The following is a 22,707-nucleotide window of genomic DNA, read 5'->3' on the forward strand; positions in this document are numbered from 1 at the left end:
TTTTAAAACTTCTAGCTTGTGTTCCAGTAGATTTTGTACAATGTGTTTGTTGAGGTAGAAGGAAGCATTATGTTGGGCAGGTACACTTCTCCATGTTTCTTATTGTCTGGGTTTTGAAGGCATTCTGCTGGACCTATTATTGTTTTGATGGCACCTGGATGTGTATCTTTTGCCGAAAAACGGCACATCTTCATCTTCATAGTCATGCCAAGACAATTTGATTGAGGGTATGGAACACTGGTGGTGAGGTTTGTCAATGCAAAATTCCTTTTGTATTGGTGCAACATTTGACATTAGCCATAGAGGACACAAGAATGTTAAGGCCAATGCTTAACCCCATAAAAGCACCATTCTGTGGAATCTGATTGATTGTGCTTACCTTGGCAATGCTCTTCTTTTTCCTTATATATATGGTTCATAGGTGTATGGAGAAGCAAGCATCAGAAGTGAAAGTAAGGCTGTTCACCAAGTTCCAGGATTCTTCTTTTAATTTCACAGTAACTGAGCCTTGCACAAGGCATACACACCCCATAAACTGATCTGGTCATTCATGTATGGAGGAGAAGCTGCTGGAGACTGGAGAAGTTATTTGATTATAGCAGCATTTTGTGCACCTCACAGACTAGATATGTTGGGGGAAAAAAAAGAAGGAAGCTTTTGAAACTGTGTTCACTGGTTGGTCTTGTGAATGAGATCCTTTCACTTACAGAAGCTGAAATTCTTTCAGTATGAGAAAAAATAAAATTCTCATCCCTTGGCCTAGTATTCATATGAAAGACCAGACTAAGGGATAAGGGGCGTTGCGAGAATCGAACTCGCGACCTCTCGCACCCAAAGCGAGAATCATGCCACTAGACCAAACGCCCTATATGTACTCTGATAAAAAAGAGAAGTTCAAGGTTGGTATCTTAAGTTCTTTCTCATTTCTTAATTACACTTGAGATTTCTTAATAGAGTCAGCATTTTTCAATCATGTGGAGCTTAAGCAAATGGACGGCGAAGCACCATTATTTTACTGTATTTTACCAGATTACATCTCTATTATATATAGGTTCTTTTGTGTTGAATCTAAAGTTCCTGTCGTATTGGGCATCCAACCTCTGGATCATTTTGAAATTTTGGATTGTTAAATTTCGAAAATCCAAAAATTGAACAACATGCAGGTTTCCAATTTTATTTGCTCAAGGAAGAAGAAAGGAAGGAGAAAGAAAGGAGAAGAGAAGAAAGAAAGATAAAAAATCCACCTATGGGCCATTACTGCTTGCTCGTGGCGACAAAATGGGCCAAAGCTTGGACGATGGAGACAAGCTGCTGCACAGTGTTCTGTTCATTCGCCAAAAGTTCTCGATCCTTGTTGCCGCTCTCCTGCAACGCCCGCTCGCACTTCCAGCTGCCTTGGATGATCCCCTCCAGATCTTCGGCAAATTCGTATTCCTGTTCCTGGCGCTCCATATTGAAGATGGAAAGCGAAAGCACCGCCTTGGCGAATTGGGTTTCGCAGACTAGCAGTTTCGCCTTCAGCTTCTCGTCGCTTGCCGCGCCCTTCAGCTCCTTGGTCGCGTAAATGGCGGCCGTCGTATGGTCCCTGGCCAACTGGGTGGCGACCGACAACAGCCCTGCTGTGTCTGCTACGCCGCTTTCGGGGACGGATTGGAAGGCGCTGACACAGAACTCGTAACTGATGAGGTCGTTGTAATCGGCAGTGTTGTTGCAGGCCTGTTGTATGCTGGAAAGCCCGAGCGAGTTGGTGGGGAAGTTGAGGATGCAGAGGGAGAAGCACAGGAGAGACAAGGTGGGGACGAAGGATTTGGCCATTTTGGTAAAGAATATCTCTTTCCTTCTCTTCTTCCTTTTTCTATTCCTCCTCTTCTTCCTTGTGCAGAACTTCATTTGTGCCATCTATTTATACCTTCTATAAATTGGAGTTGGCTTACCCAAATGGGCAAATCAGCAGTTTGGTTGATCTTTTGTTGTAGCAAGCCTGTTTTGGCTTGCCCAAAAGTGCCTCACAACCATACATTACTCAGCTATAGGAACAGATAAAACTGAATACTTGTTATTATTAGAGGGCACCCCTCCTTACATTCTACAGAATAAGGGTCTTTTATTTGTCTCAGCATGGCACAAAATCAGGGTCTTTTATGGGAACAAGCAAACTGAATACTTGCTATTATTAGAGAGCACTGAGTGTGTAACTGGGTGCCCTTAGTTTTCCTTAGTATGAGATGAAATAAAGGTTTATTGTTTGTGCCAGAGGGCACTAAATATGGAATTGGGTGCTTCCAAGCCTAGTTGCCCTAGAGATTTCCTGGGCATTAGGATGGTTCATTTAACTATCCAACATAGCCAGTTAAACTAAGTTCAATAGAACTCAATGGAGAAGGGGAGGGCTGGCTTTCTCCTTCCTCCTTTTCCTAGGACCTGAAAACCTTGGTGGTCTGTATCTGTATTGAGCCTAGTACCAGAATATTTAAAATTTGATATTGTACATATAATTTGGATGATAACAAACACTTAAGCTGCAATAAAATACTGCTCGCACTTAAAACAAGAATCATACCTAAGACCAAACTCTAACCGGTGTTATAAGCATCGGTTTCCTTAAACTTGTCTAAACAAATTGGAGTTTTAAAAATGGAATGAAGAACTGTAAACCCATAGAGTAACTGGTTGATATCAGTAAGAATGATTTGATTGAAAAGTTCTTATAAGTTTATATGTTTGGTGTTGAAATTGGTGATTAAATTGCTTAATGCAATATTAGTTTCTAAACTGCAAGGCTCATATGGATTGAATCCAAAAATCATCAAGCTGATGGTTTGATAAATTGTGGTTATCTAACCAAATTCCAATTCACAAGAACAAAATATAATTTATTTGTCCATAGTAGTTCATAATCTGAATCATTTACAACAGTATAATTTCATCAGTCACCTCCTTGGATGATTAATGTTCTTCTCCTCTTCTGGGTTTTTTCATGCATAACTGGGGCTATTTGTTTCGCGTTCTGTAGTCTGTACAAGGAGCATGGTCTCCCCAGTGTTATTCTATGCTCATTTCTGGAAAGACAGCGCGTTTGTGTGTGGGAATCAAATTTGCTCTAAGGTTGAGTAATCTAACAGACCCTATTTTTCTTTTTACGTAGCATGAGATGGATTCAAGATCGTTTACGTCCCTGGATATCTTCCGAATATCTTCCGAAATTCGCCTTAATACGAATAACTTAGTTAAATAAGTCAACTAAATAGAATGTAGTTTGGGAATGAAACAATCGAACCATATCGAAATTGTTCATGGATGAATAGAGAAAAATTGATTAGTACCAATAATACCAAGATTAGTTCTTGACAGTCGAACCGATGGATAAAATTTACTAAGCAAAAATGGAATTTCATGAGAGGTAGAATATTTATTTTGATGATTAAATGATTTGCAAGATGCCACAGGAAAAGTCCTTCTTAAGTAGTTTCAATGAGGCTTGAGTTCCCTTTCTCAGCTTTTAATCCCAGGATAATAGCACGGACCATAGCCTGCAAAAGGGTGGACAAAGATGAAGTTTAGATCGAAGCATAGAAATGAAACCTTTCCCACTGAGATCCACTCGAACATTTGGATAAAGAAATCATAAAGAAGAACGTACTTGGATCAGTTTTAGTGAGGGTAGCTGAACCAAAGAAATCACAGTCAGTCGCATGCCTGCCATGAGTCTGATAATACCCATTCACAGCATAGGAGGCGTGGGAGACGACATTGTTAGGGATGAAGCAAGTCCCCCCTGGTTCAATCGGTCCACAGTCCACAGTTTGGCACACGTAATCGATATCAAATTGAAGCTGTGTTTCTGAAGCGCCCTTTTTGGCTATGCACCAGCTAGCCCCTGTCGACACCAAGCAAGAGATTGATTTACACAGTTAGTTCACTTGGGCATTTCGTCGAATACTTGCGGAAACTCGGTCTTTGGGTTGATACTTACTTGCAGAGTGGCAGAGCGACTGACAGGCGAGACAGAGGAAGAGGAAAAAGATGGGGAAAGCACTGTGAAGAGTGGCCATGGCTTTGAGTGAGTTCTTGCTGAAGGAGAGATGGGTTACAGGTATTTGTATGCAAGAGGCTTTAATGCAAAACTAGCAAATCGAGCTTCTTGGCTGTATCTTTTGTCATGGGTGAGTGTTTAGCTGTGAATGGAATCTATATTAAACTCAGATGAAAACGTTTTGGAATTTGAAAAAATAACTTGGGTTTTCTAAGTGGGTTTCTAAGTGGGTTTTTTTATAAGGTATCTTGATTCATTCTAGTGTAGTAGCCAAGCCTAGGGATTACCTAAAAAAAGGAAAATAGATTTAGATTAATGTATTATGACAAGATGATGATATTTTAATTTACTTTGCAAAGTCAGCTCCTTAATAAGGCTTAAGCATTGGTTTAATGGTCTCATGAGGAGTCTCTTTTAAGATAGAGGTCTCCAATTCAAGTTTCTAGGGGTAGTTGGGTATAACCCAATGTACTACACAAAAAGGAAGTAGTAATGTTGTTGTTTTCCCCCGATTATGTAGGGCGAAACCACAATTGGAGTGGTCTTATGTAAATGAAAGGCAACCTTAATCATTGTTGCCATGGGACGACGAAATGTGGTGTAAATACCTCAAAATTAAGAATTCATTACTCAAACTACAACAGAACAAACACCTTCTAGTGTGTTGATATGTTGGTTTAAAAATTCTCATTGAGATAGTTTTGATAAGAACAATATTTAAGTTACTAGACGTGCATTAAAGTATATTGTGCAACTCCATAAACCCCCATAACAAAATTCTTGCGCTTAACTCAAGAAGGGAACAATTAGTTTGTGTCATAAAACTCACCATCCAAGATGTCTAACAATACCGTTTGACGACATGAGAAGAAAATGAAATAAACAACTAGCCTGGAGAGGCAAGAAGAGTAAAAGGAGTTGATTTTGTTATAATATAAAGAAAATAGGAGTCGACTAATTGAGATTAAAAGAAAAAAAAGTCTACCACTAGGAAAGTAGTCGACTACATTTTGAAAACAGTCTACTACATGAGATATTGAGAAGAAAACAGTCAACCACTAGGAAAGTAGTTGACTACATTTTGAAAATAGTCTACTACCTGTGATACAAGGAAGAAGAGTAGTTGATCACAAGGAAAACAGTCGACCACATGAAGAAACAATAAAACAAAATCTTTTTACAAAACAGTCAACCACATGAAGAAATAGTAGAAAAGAAGCAGTGAACCACTATTATTACAAGAACTAGGGAGAAAAAGAAAAATTGTTGACCACTTTGGAGTAGTTGACTTCATTTTCTTATAGAATCAAGCTATGTGAACAAAAAAGGAGTTGGCCACTTGGAAAGAAGTCAACCACTCTCTACAAAAAATTCAAACTTTAAAATATAAGACTTACATTCGGAAGTTGTAGGTCTCCAAATCTTGTAAGTAACCTACCAAAATGTTCAACATGAAAAATAAAATTTATTGATTTTTTTTATAATTTTTAGAACTAGGTTTTAACTACAAAAGGATAAAATAGCCTTATCTATTCATAATAGCTAATTTTTTCACGTTGAAAATCCTATAGTTAACCCAAACTAGCCCCAAACGAAATCCTCCCCTTGCCACAGTGAAATACAAGACTCCCAAGGCCTAACATTCGTTTTGAGAAGTTTTACAACCCTTCAAACTTTGAAAGACAACCAACTTCGAAGGCTTTCTTCATTAAGTTAAGTTTTTCGGTGATTATCCTTTGAAATATTGATTGAATATTATTTAGATATTAGTTTGTTAAACGTGGGCCAAGAGTTTTTAAGATCAAATTTGATTCAATCATTGTATTGTGAGTAGTTGTGTGATCATTTACTACTCAAAATCTGCATTGATGCCTTCTTCATTTTTCAAATCATTTCTCACATATTCATATAATGTTTTATTAGGGGATTTGAAAAAAGAAATTTTACAAACCATTGATATTTGGGGATAAGATTTCAAATCCAAGTATTTACATGCTCATACTTTGAGATAGATTGATTATACTAGATCATGTACACTTTACTAGAGCCTTAACATTTTGAAATCATTCGTTTATGTTTAGATTACTACTCGTGGGCTATACTTTGAAATTAAATATTACATTGAGTTGATTTGTGCGCATTCCCTAACTTGAAAAACAAATCCTAGGTTTTCGTTGAGTCCATATTTTCAAATGAATTCATCTTGAGTTGCATACACTTTCATATTAAGTCATTGGGGAATATTTTATGTTGTTGATTACATTGAGTAGGTACTTAGGATTGGTGTACTTATTTGTTTGATCTTAGATAACTAATTTGTCTATTGAGAGACATATTACACTAGGTTACATTAAGCAAGTAATCCTTGTAATTTGGGTCAAGTTTTGAGTAGGCTTTACACCCTATGGAATTTGAGAAAAATTATTGTGGTTGAGCAGTATGGGTGGGCTAATTGAGTTTGCAGTTATGAAAGGTGTAAGACCTTGTGTAGGTAGGTGATGCTAAAAACCCTTTGTGGGTCTAGGTCGGTGTGCCTAGTCAGCTGGTAAAAATATTTGAGTGGGTTTAGGTTTGTATAGCCTAGTGAGCTATTGGAAAATTCCTTTGTGGGTCTAAGCTAGTGTGCCTAATTAGTTGTTATAATCTGAAAGTGTTATATTGTTAATTGGTTGTTGTCGTCCATTGAGTGGTGTAAATCCTTGTGTGGGAAACATTTTAATTGGTATGTGGAAATTTGTTGTAGATGTTCCAGTGTAACCCGAACTTAGTGAAACCTTAAGGTGTTAAAACATCTTCGGGAGTAGACTAGCAATTCATAGAAAGATTGTGAACCACCTAAAAATCTTATGTGTACGTGATATCTAATTGTTTCCATTCATATTTTGATTATTGTGTATACACATAAATTTTAATATTGACCTTACTCTTATAGTAATTGATAAAATAAATAAACACACTAAGATAAACCAAAAGAAGTTAAAAATTGGCATAAAAAATTAAAAAATTTATTCACCCCCCTCTTGGTCACAAAAGTTGTTGGTTGAAAGAACAACCACAGAGTGTCCCCTATCTTAGAGAAAAAGGACTCTTGCAAAACCCATTCTTGAAGAAGAATCTACCTTGAAAAACAACAAAGAAAGAAAAAATGAAAAATATTTTTTAAGTTAAAGAGCAATTGAATAGACATGCATGTTATTATTGTAGGTGCAAACGTCAAACTATGCATTTGATTGCTTACTAAGAAAATATGAGCTTAAAGGGGTGAAGCAAGTTTGGATACCCAAAAGTAAACTAAACTTGACTTCAAGTATGAAGTTTGTGAAACCCAAATAAATTTTGGTGCCCAGGATCACATAATCTTCTAAAGTGGAGAACTTGTCTCCAACCGAAGCTATGTGACATATTTTCAAACTACTTAGTTTGGGGTGTTTGACTTACAAGTGTAAATAAGTCAATGTGAGATACATTGACTAATCCTCTATGTTTTAGATCATGGATTGAAGTGATCATGGGAAGATTTAAGGTTTTATACCTTACAAATCTTAAAAATCTCTTCAACATAGACTTATGTTTCATTTTTACTCTAGTTGATTGGCAAATGCAAATCGAAGAGTGATGAAAATTTTAAAGTGAAGAATCATTAATAGTAATCTTTGAAGGGTTGAAATATTCCATGGTAAGTAGCATCTTGAAGCTCAAAGATCAGTTCTTTGATTTTGATACTCTTAAGCTTGAGAAATTTGACTGTGAGCCGATGGTCAACTTGGAGAAAAAATTACTACAAGCTTGACATAGGTTATCTAAATTCAAAAATCAATAAGATGTGAGCTTACCGAGTTATCTTGTGGAACTATAATAATCATAATCCATATTGAATAACACATGTAGCACTAAGTTTTAGTTATTGTTAATTTTGACAAATCGAAATGAAATGAAATCATATGCTTGAAATGTGGATATGGTTGTATGCTATGAACCTCTGACTCTGAATTCAAAATGTCATATCCATTATCAAAAGAAGATTGTCATATCGATAATCATTTCTTCAACCAGTAAGTTTGAGTTAGACTTATCCTAGTTAGGTCAAGCATCTATATGAAAACCTATAAAGTGAAAATGACTACTAGGTAGTGTTAAGGAAGATCCTGATTAGACAGTTGAATCTATGTAGATCTTTACAAAGTATATTGGTTCTAGGACAAGATCTAGAAATCTTGAAATGTGTACATAAACAAGAGTTTCAGTGTAATGTCAAATTGTACTTGTCTCGTTAAGACTACTTACACAAGCCTACTCCAACTTCATGAATTTTAATGCATATATGCATAGGCTCATAGAATTAAGAATTGAAATACACTAGAGTTATAAAGTGAATTGACCAAAAAGTAATCGACTACTCTTCATGTAGTCAATCACTTAAATCATAGGTAAACGTCTAGTTATGACTATTTACACAGGCCTACTCCAACTTACTTCATGAATTCTAAAGCATATAGGCATAGCCTCATAGAATTAAGAATTGAAATATGTTAGAGTGATGAAGTGAACATCAAGCTCTCACACATATATTAAAGAATTGGGTCAACCATCTCACCTAATAAGTAAATTCACCCAATAAGTAATATATATATATAGTATCTATAAAAAAAAGAAGACTATCAAAATGACAAAACTAGTCTTGATCTCCAAGAATTCTTTAAGTTATAAAGTTGTTTCAATTATCAAGAATAAGGACATCCAACTTCCTTGCCTGCTTGCCTTTCAAAGTACCAATCACCAACAACTTTTGCAATTGTCTGAAAGAAACAACAGTCATTAGCATAATTGGGTCTTAAGATTATAATTTCTACAAAATGACTAGAATAACTTAGAACCAAGATAAAATCAATGGTTGTGACTGGTTGAGAACTTGAAGATTAAAATCAGTAGATATACTCATCCAATTAATTATCATTGTGGTTTAGAAATTTACCCTATTGTGCAACCTTGGAGAGGAAGGAGCAAACCAGGCTTCTTGCAGTTCACTTTGGCCATGAGTAGTCACGGAGTTTATGAAAAAGCCCCCAGTAATTGAGCCTCTTAGATTTCCTAGAGCAGCAAGCATCTTTCCTCTGTAAACTGCAATAAGGAAAGAAAAAAATTCTTAAATCAGTTCTTGAGAAACTCCTAACTCTAAACTCTAAAGATAAATATACAACCTTCCAGCCCTATCTTGAATTACAAATCAGAGTATTAAGTGGGGTTTAGTGAATACAAGTTGGATATGTAAACGTTTGGGTATATTAGAGTAAAGAGTAAACACAACCATTCAATTCTAGAAGCTCTTGCTTAGTGCATACAGCTAGGTCTCGCTTGCAAGGCAACCACCTTCCCTTTTTATCCGTCGAGGGTGGAACGAGTATGTGATTTAACTGAAGAAAAACAAAAAAATCTTATTGCTACTGTTGGTTTTCTACATTTGTCATAGAAATAAATAAAGTTGTCGTGGAAGTCATAGGGTCTATTTGGAAACCCTAGAAAAGAAAAGAAAATGAGAATTTTACCATTATTATTCTAAAAAATAGTTATAAAAAATAAGATAAAGATCAAATTTTCCTTTTCACTAATTATTTTTAGGAACAATAATGGTCAAATTCTTATTTTCTTTTCTTTTCTTTTCTTTTCTATGGGGTTCCAAACAACCCCTTGGATAATTTGAGACTTCTAAAGGTGATAAAAATGTAAAGAAACCTCACCTGGAATATATCATAGGCAGCGTTTAAAATGAAAAATGGGGTTTGAATATATTGCAATGCATACTGGGGGAAGAAGCACTACATTCAAATGAAAAGCGCAAATGTCATGAGATTGGGAAGTTAAAGAACTAGGTATTTTAGAGAATATCTTGTTACTTATTTCATACCAAAGCAGGGTTTTGAAGAGAACTAGTACATCTTCTATCCAAAATTTTCTCTGCACCCTATAATTGTAAATCAAAACTCTTTTAGTAGCAGAAAGGGAAAAAACTATTTTTAATGAATGAGATGAGCAAAAGATCTACCTGAAGAGCAACCACACCTTCAAAAATTGGCCTTATGGAGTTTGCCCCAGTAATATCATCTCTAAAAACAAATGCCAAATATCAGGTAAGGTTAATCTTTGTGACCTCTCAATAAAATTTGAAAAATATTCATAAATATTTTGGTGAAATACAAAGATTACTCGTCGAGAAAAAAGCCTGCATCACTAAAGCATTTAACAATAGTGGTGTTGGGAAGAAGTTGCTTGAGATTGTCACAGTGAAGAAAAGTTGAAAGACCTCCTGCTGAGACCCCCATAAGTAAAACCTGGAGAAGAAGAAGGATTTAGGGTTTCGCATGGCGATGCCAAAATGTTATAAAATGGGTGTTACCTTTTGGGAAACATTTAGTCCCTTGGATTGAAGATCAAGAATGATGGCTTCCCAAATTCTTTTCCCTCTGAATTGTATTGAAGTTGTCTGATTAAAAAATAAAAAAATAAATATAAATAGTTGAATTGTAATTAAGCCAATAAAAAGAAGTAGAATTTTATGTTGATTTTTGAAAGTTAATCTATTTAAAGAAAATTAAAATTTTAATCATGGGAGCCAAAAAAAAAAATTTCTCACTTTTCTTTTTTCTTTGAATTTAATTAATTTTGTTAGCAGGAGAATGCAAATAATTTATTTTTTCATTTTTATATGAATAAAAAGACAAGTCAGCCTTCTTCTTCCGAGTGCCCAGATCAGTATCAGGTGCTATATCGAGCCTCTAAAATCTGAAAGGATAATGAAAAAGAGAGGCCATAACACAATACAGAAGCTTGCAGAAACCAAAACAGAAAAAGAGAGGAATGAACAAACCTCATTCTTATACTCGGAGTCTCCAACAAAGGAGGCTCCATCACAATACAGAAGCTTCACCCGATTCCAGTTGAAGAAATCTGCTCAAGGAGACGTAAAAGAAACATAAAATCTGATTATTTTGATTCAATGGTGTGTGTCTGTGTCTGTGTCTGAGAGAGAGGGAGAGAGACCAGGATTTTGAGACGAATCGTTGCTTAAAACACCAGAGAAGACAGCAAACTTATTCTTCAAAGTGGTGGATCCTCGTCGAGTTTTAGCTCTTTCTATGCAAGAGTTTAAATCGTTGCACCATCCTCCACCCTTCAGCAGATTAAAGATTCATTAAACCCATTTTGCTGTGAAGATTATAAAACCACTGAAAAGATATAGCAAGATGATTTTCAAATCTGGAACCTTAAATTCTGGGTTATATATAAACACTGCAAGTTTTTGCTGTATTTCTGAATATGGCTAAGATTTTTAGCAGGGATTCGATGAAATCCAAGATTTGTTTGCAGCAGAAACCTGCATAAGTGAATGTTTAGGGCTGATTCAATACGAAAAACTATTAGGTACGAAACATATGAAATGGTTATCCTAACCGTTCGATTATGATCGAACGGCTGAGATAGTGGACGGTTGAGATAGTCATGATCGGAGAGCTGAGATAGTGTTTCGTACCAAATGGCTTTTCAAATTGGATGAGCTCTCTGGTCTATTAAATGGTATCCTTTTGCAATGAGGAACAATGAGTTTTATACTAGGAACCTTTCACTTGCAGGTATACTTTGTCTGTTCTTCCTCCTCCAAGTTTACTCCCTACTCAAATCTACACAGACATAAGAACTTTTGGAAGGTTTCTTGTTCTCCTTAGTCATTAACAACAAACTGGGTTCTATCATCTCTACCTAGTTTTATTACAAGATCATACTTGAAAATATGAAAGAATGGAATTCTATTTGAAGATTGTATTGAAACAGTACACTACACTACCCTTGATATAATTCTTTCTTTTATAATCTTAGTAAAAACACATTTCCTTCTCTAAGTTTTTCAAAAAAAGTATTATTCATTTACTAAAATTGTATGTTTTTGTTTCCTTTCATTACCTCAAAATCAAGGATCCAGTTGTTGGCTCCAGAATCAAAGCCTCTATCCAGATGATACCCAGGCAAGCTTCCATCCAAGCAAACTGATAAAAAAATTCCATAAATTGATTAAAGACATTTTTTTTTGGATTTTTTTTTCATCCCTGGTCAATCGATAGAAGATACTCGCCTGCACCCGACTCCGCAGCTCCATCGACGAGAGTCATCTCCACATAATGATTTAGCGAGCAAACTCCGGCGAGACTGCCGGACAAAGCCACCAAAACCATCCAAATCCCCACGAAGCTTCTCCTCATCTGTGAGAGCTTCGCCATCATCTCTCAACGGAGTTTCAAGAGGGGAACAAGCTCGATACCTGAACAGAAAACAAACTCGTTTACATATGAAGGAATCTGAAACCGAATGTCATAAATTTCTTTAAATTGGCTGCAGCAAAGAACAGTTAATTTTTTTCTGTCTGACGATAATATTGTTACCATTCAGAGCTTTGCATGGGAATTAAATAATCCGTAATAACCATGTGATTGACTATCATGGCTGGCTTGCCATTCCAGAAAGATTTTTCTGTAGTGGAAAAGCTGTCCGAAAACATTAATGGAGAAGATGAAAAGTTGCAACCGATTCATTTACAGAAGACACGTTAATTAATTGTGGGTGCTAATAAAACCGTTTAAGCATCCAATGCCCAGAGCTGTCAAGAAATTCGGTTACGAGGAGATGAACATCAGTGCAAACAGCAGAACCCACTAATCCTGCTGGTTCGATCCATAGTTTTGCAAGTCAGGAGAACGAAGAAGAGATGACTCAATCATTTAGAAGTAAGGAATGAGTCTTATGAATGTAGGCAGGAGATTTATTCAGAATAAGCTAAGAACTTCTTTATTTTAGAGTCTTTCATGAGCAAAGATTATAAGAGTGAAGCTCTGAAAGGCAAGGTGAGTTCATATAGATTAGTATTACCATGCATTCCAAGGAAAACTTAACCCAAATCGATCAGATTTGCTACTTCAAATGGCTTAAATTATAACTACTTGATATATAGATATCAGATACTGATCTATAAATATTTTATAAATATATATATTTTTATTTTATATATATTATTCTATGGTTCATATCTTATATCATACCAAATATTTCAAAGGGGCTGGCAAATTTTTTTTGTTACTTTTTATTTATATTGGATTCAGTTTTTCCTTTCAACATAACAGGGTATGTTGTATATGTCTCGTTTTTTATATACGAATGAATGTGACTTAGTTTCTGTTAAGTTTCATAAGGTGGGCATGCTCTAAGAAGATGAGAACATGAGAGAAGGAAAAGAAAAGAGAAAGAGAGAGAAGGGAGAATAATCACAAGAAAGGAACTAGGAAAAAAGAGAATAATCCCCATGCCCCTTAGTTTTATTTATAGTTGTAGAATGATGTACACTACATTAATACCATTAGGGTTATATCTCTTAAAAGAAAAAAAATACAAAGAGATATAAACCGACTTATATAATTACAAAGTCATGCAACATTTTATTAGAAAGCTACCCTCTTTACCATAATGTCACCCTATACACGTGGGTATCTTTTAACAGTAACGAAGACAGAAAAAATTATAATATCAATTGTATTAAATCAAGAACAAAGAATCTACAATAATGTTTGGTTTATCGTCCCAAAAGGGTTGTATACAGATTTTTATAGTCCCCCAATAAAATATGAACCGATTCCAATATGTAGTAGCGGCGGATAAATAAAAACTATTAATTTCTAGTTCATTTTTGCATTTGGATCTATCTTTTATACTCAACCCATGGTTAGTTCGTCACTTGCATGTGGATCAAATAGTCCCCCAAACCAATCAAAACCAATTGCAACCCTATTCTTTCTCAGTTAATATTATAGAAATTATTATAGAACTCATCTTGTTTTCCAGACTAACTAATTTAGGGTTTTGTGGAGAAAAAATTGGTCTTTTCCAAGTCGGGTTTAAAAGAAAAAATGGTTGTGTAGTACTACTTGTAATGGCCATCCCCTATTATATTTTTCTGATGCCCAATATCGATATAATTTTTTTTAAAAAAAACTAGTATTAAATCACTGATTACATTAGGCTATAGTTCTAAAATATTCAGAGAAGAAATATCAAAATGACAAAGTTTATTTTGTCCTTCAAGACCCTTTAATGTATGAAGCTGTTTAAAGAAGAATATTGACACTCAACTTCCTTGGCTGTTTTCCTATCAAAGTACCAATCACCTACAACTTCTGCAATTGTCTGAAAGAAAGAACCACACAATAACATCAAACATCTTCAATGGACAAAAATATTTTTTTTAGAAAATTAACAATTGTTTGCAAAATTAAATCCATCAAAAACTTAAGATTTTTCATTCTAGAAAGGATTAAAATAATTGAAGTTCAAGATTACAACAAAGGGTTGTTTAATTGAAACCTCCTCAAAAGAAGAACAAAATCCATTATAATTGTGGGTTAGAAATTCACCCTATTGTGTAGCCTTGGGGAGGAAGGTGAAAACCAAGCAGCTTGTCGTTCACTTTGGCCATGTCTGGTGCCTGAGTTTATAAAGAAACCACCACTACTTGAGCCTCTTAGAGGTTCAAGAGTTGCAAGCATTTTTCCTCTAAAAACTATAACAAAGTACAAAACCTTAGTATTAGTTGTCTTGAGACTCCAAACTCGAAAGTTTAAGATGAATATACAACTTGCCAAACTCTACTAGCTATTTGTACCATGGGGCATGTTTGGTTAAACTTAAACATTTTTTTATTAAAATTTTAAAGAAAAATTTAGGTTTTTTTTTTCATTTGACACCAAAGACTAAAAAATTACTTAAAAAACCTTCAAAAGTCGAACCAAACCGAATGTATTTAAACCGAGAAGTAAGGAGGACAATCTATTCTAAGGGTCTATTTAGAACCCCATGGAAAAGAAAAGAAAATCAAAAATGAGAATTCGACCATTATTGTTCCCAAAAATTGTTAGTGAAAAAGAGAATTTGACCATTATTATTCTAAACAGAAACTAAAGGATTAGGAAAATACAACCTTCCAATTTCGTAAGTTGTTGTTGAGTGCATGCAACCAGGTTTTGCTTACATGATAGCCATGTTCTGTTAATGTCCGTTGACGGAGGAACTAATATGTGATTAAACTGCAAAAGAAAAAAAAAATCTACATTATAAAAAAATATAGATAAAAAGGCCTTCATGGAAGTCTTGATTGATTCAAGATTTGTATAGGTGAAAACACTAGAAATCTCACCTGGTATGCATCATATGCAGCATTTAAAATAAAGTAAGGAGTTTGAATATATTGCAATGCATATTGGGGGAAGAAACACTGCATGAAAGTGAAGAACTCCGGTATCACAAGATTAAGAAGTTTAAAATATATGAAACATGCCAAAATAACTAGGTAGACTTTAGAGAATGTCTTGGTATTGTTGTCATACCAAAGAAGGGTTCTGAAGAGATGTAGTGCATCTTCTATCCAAATTTTTCTCTACAGCCTGCAATAGTTACAAGAATTGAATCTCTTCTTAGGTTTTTGTACAGAAAGAATTAGTTTCTTTTGTAAATGAATGAGATAAGCAAAAGAGCTACCTGAAGAGCAACTACACCTTCAAAAATTGGCCTTACCGTGTTCATCCTTGAAACATCTTCTCTGAAAGTAAATATCAAACACTAGCTTATATCAATGCTCAATAATTTTTAAAAATAAAATTCTGTTTTTTTTCTTTTGATAATGAAGATTACATATCAAGGAAAAGGCCAGCATCACTCAAGCATTTTAGAGTGGTAGTACTAGGAAGAAGGTGCTTGAGATTGTCACAATGCAAAAAGGTTGCCAGACCTCCAGCTGAGGTTCCTGAAAGCAAAACCTGAGGAAGAAGAAGAAGAAGAATGGAGTTGCATGCAATTTCATGGTTATGAAAGGAGAAACCATTAATGTTCTAAGAAGAGTATCACCTTTTGGGCAACATTTAGTCCCTTGGAAAGAAGATCAAGAATAATAGCATCCCAAATTCTTTTTCCTCTGAAATGTAGTGTAGTTGTCTGGTTAACAACAAAAACAAAAACAAAAAAGTTCATACACAGTTAGAGAGATGAAAGATGTAGGCTTGTGCCAGCTTAGTTTTGGAAGCTATTATTATTTTACAAAAATTCGAAGTCTATTATTGCCCTTTAAAAAAGACTGAATTCCATTTCCACTTAGTGCTCTATTAATACTTCATTAATAGGGATCATTAGTGCCCCTTCATTTTCAACAATGGAATGTCACCTTAAAAACCTCCAAAAAATTAGGTCATTTTAATCCTCATCCTAGAAAATGATCAAACCCTAATTTTTATACATTTTGAGTATTTTATTAATATTTTATTATATCTTATTTTTTCGGTGTTGTTTGGCTCAAATTTCACCTTGTACTGGAGCCTTCAAAACCCGTATTAACTTGATCAACATGTTGGTTCGATGGAGTCGAGCAACTATGACAAGGTTTAACTAAGTCAAATCCAGTTTGCTCAAATTGTTTGAGTGAGAGCCAAATCAAGCAGAGTGATTGTTGTTAATTGAGTTGGTCCTACAACCTAAATTGTTTGAGTTGATATTAAAAGATATTTTTAACTATTTTTAAAATCATGCTTATAAATGCTATAAAAATTTTCATATTATTCATAGTAATTTTATATGAACGAACTAACAAGATATCAAAGTAATTAAAGACTTTTTCAAAAAATTTAATCAAGAAAAATATTTCTAACTTATTCAATCATAAAAATTTCCAGACAAAGGCACTAATGTTTAATGAGAATCAAACAAAATTAATTTTTCACTTTTTATTTTGAAATTTGTGAGAGTAGAACCAATTGTCGTTTCGATATGAATCAAATGACACAAATCAACCTTGATATGTGATTCATGTATCAGAACCACATCAAGCAAGTGACGATTAAAGTTAAAATAAAAACTATTTATATCTAATAAATAACGATATCAAGTATGATGTTGTTCACATCCAAATATTGTACATAACATATATCGAAAAATAATGCCAACACCGAAAAAAGGAGAGGAACCAACAAACCCCATCTGTAAACACCGAGTCTCCACCAAAAGAAGCCCCATCACAATACAAAACCTTCACACGATTCCAATTGTAGAAATCTGCTCAAGAAGGAGATAGAAAAGCAATTTAACATCTAATTACATTGTTTCAAAGTTAATTGAGTCCAAATCACAAAAGAGAGAGAGAGAGAGAGAGAGTAATACCAGGATTTAGATAAGACATGTTGCTTAATATACCAGACAATCCTCCCCTCTTTTTCTTGTAAGTGGTGGATCCTCCGTGAGTTTTAGCCCTTTCCAAGCAAGAGTTTAGATCATTGCACCATCCTCCACCCTTCAACACATCATAAGCATTCATTAAACAATAACAGGCAAAATTAATCTTAATGGAATCTGTTTACGAAGTTTTTGTTTTATTTATCAGATCACAGAGTTGGTCAATGAGTCCTTTAATATTACCTCAAGATCAAGAATCCAGTTGTCGGCTCCAGAACCAGAACCACTACCCAGATAATACCCAGGCAAGCTTCCATCTAAGCAAACTGTAAAAAAAAAAATTGAACAAAATCAATTTCAAATCTACATTATAACATCGAAAAGATTATAAAGAGACGATTTGTAGTTTGTCAGATGTTCGTAGCAGATCCCAACACGATATTAGATACTTGCCTGCACCCATCTTCGCAGCTCCCTCGACTAGAGTCATCTTCACGTACTGACTTTGCGACGAAACTCCAGCAAGACCGCCGGCGAAAGCCACCGAAGCTATCCAAATCCCGGTGAAGTATCTCCTCATCTGTGAGAGCTTCACCATGATCTCACCTACGTGTCAAGAGGAGACTGGGCTCGATACATGCATGCAGAGAAACACGAGCTCGTATATATATGATATGAAAGAATCTGGAGATGAATGGGTGGTATCAAGACATTAATTTTCTTAAATTGGGTTTGAGGGAAGGACAGTCAATCTTCTCCGTCTGGAGATTATCTTACCAATCAAAGCTTTGCAAGGGGATTTAATAATCTGTCACGGGCATGACACGACCTTTCATGGTGGTTTTGCTATTTTTGCAGTGGAGTAGCTATTAAAGAACCTTTACACCCTTTACAGTTCTGATTCAGAAGATGAATCTTGAAACCCGTGTCATTTACAGAAAACATCTTCTGGGTTCTGATGGATCAAGACTTTCATCTGAAAGCCCCGCTGTTTTGATCCAGAATTTTATATTTTGGAGAGACAACGACTGGATTGAGCGTGTGAAGATATAAGCTTTCAATGGGTTTTGCTTGTTTTAGCCATTCACTGAGCTGGTTTTCCATTTCTGAAACAAATGCGCAAAACAATTTGCTATTCCGAATGGATTACCTGGAATTTTCTAAAGGGGAGAAGGAAAAACAGAAATAATGACAACTTCATAAATATTATTGATTAAAATTTCTCAAGTCAGTAAAGGGGGGGAGGAGAAGGGAGGATTGGATCTCCAAAGCCAAAGCCTCCAATTGTCAAGCTTTTGTTCTTCTACTTGATTTTTGAAGCTTTGGTCACCTGTCAAGCTTTGGAGTTGTGAGGCAGTTTTGGTAGGAAGTTTGGTTCAGTGACAACTGAAATGAATCAGAGTATACTTCATACTGCAGCTTCTATTTACTTTTTCATCTTTCTCAAATTTGCAGGTAGAGTCTTGAGTAATGCAACACAATTGGTAAACTGGAATTGACACCTTACCACTTCTATTATTTCCTAGCTCGACCTTCCACTGATGTCTTAATGCTTAAAGAACAAAGAGAAATCAAAGACAGAAATCTCCTGTCTTTGCTGCTCAGTCTGTGTAATAAGTGGTATCATACGACAACAAACATCAAAATTTAAGGGGTGGCACATTTATGCTGAGGACAGGCACAGCTCTCCTTCCCTATCTCCTCTGCAACGCAGGTGCTCCGCACAGTTCCATCTGGGAACCAACTGGGTCGTTTCTCGATCAATTCATTCATGAAGTCATCAAGCTTATCAATGGTGATGTTCGGCATCACCACCACATGGGCTATGTTCCCCTGGCAAGCGAGCTGCCACCGCCTAATGAACTCCTCATCCTGTGGCCGCTCAAACACGACTGTGCTGCTGAGCTCATTCAGCATGACTCCGATCCCTGCTGCTTGAAGCCTGTCTTTTAGGTAATGGGCATTTCTCAGGCACTTTTGAACTTCTTTTTGGAAGCCCCTGTATCCTTTGCGGTTCAGGGTGTACCAGAGGAAGATTGGGGCATGACCATTTCTGCTGCCCATGATGGTTGCATCTCTGGATGCTAGATACTCAACATTCCTTGACAAGGCATTTATGTGTTTCAACCGTGTTATTTGTACACCACAAGGCATCGGGCATCCTACAAACTTGTGCCCAGAAACGCTTACACTTCCTATAGGCTTCTTAAAAGAAACTTTTGGCGCCTGTTAATAAAAAAACCAAGTAGAAACATTTAAACTTTGAACTCCAACTGATGAAAAGTTTAAGCAACAAAGCATGCAAGCTACAAAAACGGTTAAATTGGTTTTTTTATTCTGAATATCAATTGTTCCACACAAACTATATGGGCAAATATCATTTAATGGGGGGATTTTTTCATTTCTGAATGTTAACTATACAGACACACACCTCCGATATCCCCTGGTGAGACTTGAACCCTAGACCTTACAGAAGAAACTCCCCCATGGGGCGTAATTAATCATGGGCATCATGAAACATGGAAAAACTGGATGGGCCTATCAACAACTAAAGTTTGCCAATACACCAATCAATCTCTACATGCAGGAATAATTTTTCAAAAAGAGTTTGGTAGAAAAAAATATATAAAAGAAAATGAGAAGCTTACACATTTGACAAAAGGCATCATAAGCCCAAATAGGGCACCATCACAGTGAATGTAAAATCTATCTTCGTTAAATCCAGTTTCTTTAAGGGTTTCTAAGACCAGATCAAGATCATCAACAGCTCCCTTGACCGTGGTTCCTGCAACATAATTTAGAAGGTAAGCTGAATTCAATCCTGTGAGAAAATAAGCAAGAGAGGGAAAGGGGATGGGTACGCACCAATGTTCACATTTATGATTGCAGGTTTTTCTTTGTTCTGAAGAAGTTTAGATTTGAAATCAGCACAATCTATCTCACCAGAGCTGAGTGTCTCAACTTTTACACATTTCATTCTGAACATCCGTGTTGCTTTGAAGATAGAATAATGGGACTCCCTTGAAGCATACAAGATTCCATCTGGAAACACTTCCCTCCTGCTCTAAGAAAATATAAAGAGATCAATTGTGTTACATGAGTACACGAAGCTCAGTGCCAAAAACAAAAACAAAGAAAAATCACATGACGTAAAATATAAAGTAAAACAAGGTAATTCAGCTTACCCAATCAAGATACCATGTAGGTTGCCCTCAGTACCACAATTTGTTATGTAACCCCAGTATTCATTCTTCTCTAGTTCCCAAAGACGAGCAAACCAATCTAACACACCAACTTCAAACTGTCTGGAGTGGACTCCATAATTGCTTTCAATAAAGGGATCACCTAGATTGTTAATAGAAAAAAGCTGAAGCTGTGCCAGAGCACCATAATCAAAGTCCAAATTATAAGGGTAACCTGTAACACATCCACAGGAAACTCACGGATCTCAGACTGGCAAATTTCAACACTATCATATGTGTGCAAATAATAAAAAGTTATTAGGAGATGCTACACCAGTCATAAAAGATGAAGCACAAGATAGCATATAATAAAATCACCTCACGAAAAGATGTTGATAAGTCTTCCATGCTTAGTTTAATTCAAAACTGGTCACAACAAATCAGTGATCAACAGGTTAAGACCTAAGATTTACAAGAATAATCCTGCATCAATAACTAACAGAAGAAGTTTCTTAATATTACTAAGAAAAAGAATTTTCCAGAGCAAGATAACTGACTCGTTTTGAAGCTACGAAGAGCCCCTTCTCTGCTCAATCATGAGAAACTAGCATTGATCGTTTTACAGGTTCACTAAGTGTGGCAAAACAAGACTACACGAGATGAAGGATAAGTGGATAACAATAGCGACAGAACAGCTCAGATGGTATATACAAAGTAGAAAAGACAACTTCAAATGACTGTGAGGAAGACTTCCGGTTCCTGACGATGACTCTGCAAATATCTGAGTCTTGTTTCAACGACATTTTCTCAGATTCATCTCCCACTTAAAAGCACAAACCAGTTTGAAGGTGTATAAAACAGTAGTTTCGAATCCGTAACACCCTTAACAGCCACACATCTCACAGGAAGTCCATGCAAAAATAAAAAGTGCAGAAATTTATACAAGAAAACAAGAAACATAATTGAGTAAATTAAGTTTCCAAAAGCATACCCAAGTGGTGTTTGGTTCTTTCAATCAGAGATTTCCTATATCTCGCCAAAACACTAGCCATATAAGCTTCCCTGTCCCCGGTAAACTCATCATCCACCTCCGGTTCTGTGATAGCAAGCGACATTGTATGTACATTTCTCCCCAAAACAATCTCCCTCTTCCCCTTTTCCTCCCCCGCAGCACCACCATTATCCTGTGGACTGAACTCCTCCGGCAACTGCTCCACCTTCTCATTCAACCCGCTCGGAACAACATCCACACTTCTCACCATGATCGCTTCACCGTCGCACCTTATCCCTCACTCTAGATCTCCTTCACCACCGACCTTTCCTCCCCCTTACACGCAATAATCGTACCACCCCTCTTTCACCTCGCTTCTAAACGCATAAAGATCAAGGGTTCGCCACCCCAGATCAAAGAGCGAGCTGAAAATCACAAAAACAACTGGATTTGGTCGCTCTTTCCACAACAGCAAACAAGTATAATTAATATCACAGGCAAATATCTACCACCAAGCGCCAAATCCTCCCCTTCTGTCTTCTCCCCCAGATGTCTGATACACTTTTCTCTTCGCAGAAATGAAAGCAGAGAAAGAGACAAAGAGACAGAACAACGTGGGTCTCTCCCTTCTTTTTCTCCTAGTTCTCTTGCTCAGAGGTCACGTGTCTTCCAGGCTCTCTGATACACCACGAGCAAATAATTGAGAAAACGAAGAAGAAGAGAACAACGTGGTGAAGTGGAGATTGGCGGGTCGAGGAGGATAACGATTCCATGGGCTCCATTCGAGATTCTTGATTTTTTTTTGGAGGATTTTTCCTTTCCTCCCTTTTATTGGATCCAATCATCCTAAAGCTTCATTTTGTCTTTGAGCAAGGAGTCACAATCATGGTAGTAGTCTCTGTGTTCGTGTCTTAGTGTGTATGTGTTTGTGTGTCCTATTGAATATTGATTGGAATATAAACTACAACAAAACATAAAATTTTCAAAGAAATTAAATCTTATCCTCAATTGGACACCTTGAGTTTTATGTATTACCACTTCTAACAAAAAAAGTTGTGCCACATTCAATGGTTTGATGCCTTCTTTATAAGAGTGGCACAACTTTAATTTCAAACATTCTAAAAAAATTCACAAGAACACAAAGTGAGAGAAGATTTAGGTAAATGGACACATCAATTTCTTTGGTGCAACAATATGTTACTAACATTTATGGTGGGATTACAATTTTGGATTTTTAATTTTTTTCTTGTTCG

General features: G+C 36.0%; 5 protein-coding genes and 1 non-coding gene across 7 annotated transcripts; all 6 read right to left on the bottom strand.

Annotated features, from left to right (window-relative positions):
- Positions 1 to 794: 794 nt before the first annotated feature.
- TRNAP-UGG (transfer RNA proline (anticodon UGG)) lies at positions 795 to 866 on the bottom strand. Its single transcript has one exon. It is a non-coding gene; the product is annotated as a tRNA-Pro (tRNA).
- A 388-nt stretch (positions 867 to 1,254) lies between these two features.
- LOC137944512 (cell wall / vacuolar inhibitor of fructosidase 2-like) lies at positions 1,255 to 1,815 on the bottom strand. Its single transcript, XM_068790196.1, has one exon. The coding sequence runs from the start codon at positions 1,813 to 1,815 to the stop codon at positions 1,255 to 1,257; it is 561 nt and encodes a 186-aa protein (XP_068646297.1).
- Positions 1,816 to 3,492: 1,677 nt separating this feature from the next.
- Positions 3,493 to 4,052, bottom strand: LOC137944513 (major pollen allergen Ole e 10-like). The gene is made up of 3 exons (XM_068790198.1): positions 3,974 to 4,052; positions 3,641 to 3,877; positions 3,493 to 3,530 (listed from the first exon to the last, which is right to left on the bottom strand). The coding sequence occupies exons 1-3, from the start codon at positions 4,050 to 4,052 to the stop codon at positions 3,493 to 3,495; spliced, it is 354 nt and encodes a 117-aa protein (XP_068646299.1).
- Positions 4,053 to 8,639: 4,587 nt separating this feature from the next.
- LOC137944514 (pectin acetylesterase 9-like) lies at positions 8,640 to 12,300 on the bottom strand. The gene is made up of 12 exons (XM_068790199.1): positions 12,156 to 12,300; positions 11,987 to 12,069; positions 11,069 to 11,198; positions 10,896 to 10,975; positions 10,425 to 10,511; positions 10,235 to 10,359; positions 10,074 to 10,134; positions 9,936 to 9,992; positions 9,769 to 9,846; positions 9,339 to 9,444; positions 9,006 to 9,151; positions 8,640 to 8,829 (listed from the first exon to the last, which is right to left on the bottom strand). The coding sequence occupies exons 1-12, from the start codon at positions 12,298 to 12,300 to the stop codon at positions 8,755 to 8,757; spliced, it is 1,173 nt and encodes a 390-aa protein (XP_068646300.1). The 3' UTR covers positions 8,640 to 8,754.
- A 1,858-nt stretch (positions 12,301 to 14,158) lies between these two features.
- On the bottom strand, positions 14,159 to 17,879 carry LOC137944516 (pectin acetylesterase 9-like). The gene is made up of 12 exons (XM_068790201.1): positions 17,735 to 17,879; positions 17,525 to 17,607; positions 17,270 to 17,399; positions 17,085 to 17,164; positions 15,968 to 16,054; positions 15,755 to 15,879; positions 15,602 to 15,662; positions 15,451 to 15,507; positions 15,261 to 15,338; positions 15,096 to 15,150; positions 14,482 to 14,627; positions 14,159 to 14,254 (listed from the first exon to the last, which is right to left on the bottom strand). Exons 1-12 carry the CDS (start codon positions 17,877 to 17,879, stop codon positions 14,159 to 14,161), a joined length of 1,143 nt encoding a protein of 380 aa, XP_068646302.1.
- Positions 17,880 to 18,459: 580 nt separating this feature from the next.
- LOC137944628 (serine decarboxylase 1-like) lies at positions 18,460 to 22,270 on the bottom strand. 2 transcript variants are annotated; one of them, XM_068790328.1, is made up of 6 exons: positions 21,964 to 22,270; positions 21,455 to 21,879; positions 20,467 to 20,698; positions 20,147 to 20,340; positions 19,930 to 20,066; positions 18,460 to 19,507 (listed from the first exon to the last, which is right to left on the bottom strand). In XM_068790328.1, exons 2-6 carry the CDS (start codon positions 21,723 to 21,725, stop codon positions 18,929 to 18,931), a joined length of 1,413 nt encoding a protein of 470 aa, XP_068646429.1. In that variant the 5' UTR covers positions 21,726 to 21,879; positions 21,964 to 22,270; the 3' UTR covers positions 18,460 to 18,928. The 2 variants fall into 2 exon arrangements, with proteins under 2 accessions (XP_068646429.1, XP_068646428.1); XM_068790327.1 differs by having other exon boundaries at positions 21,455 to 22,270.
- Positions 22,271 to 22,707: the final 437 nt, after the last annotated feature.

This window comes from Aristolochia californica, unplaced genomic scaffold (genome assembly GCF_029961685.1).
Source record: "Aristolochia californica isolate CCGP_79_NKW_82.1479 unplaced genomic scaffold, dmAriCali1.0.hap1 SCAF_11, whole genome shotgun sequence".
Classification (NCBI taxonomy): Eukaryota; Viridiplantae; Streptophyta; class Magnoliopsida; order Piperales; family Aristolochiaceae; genus Aristolochia; species Aristolochia californica.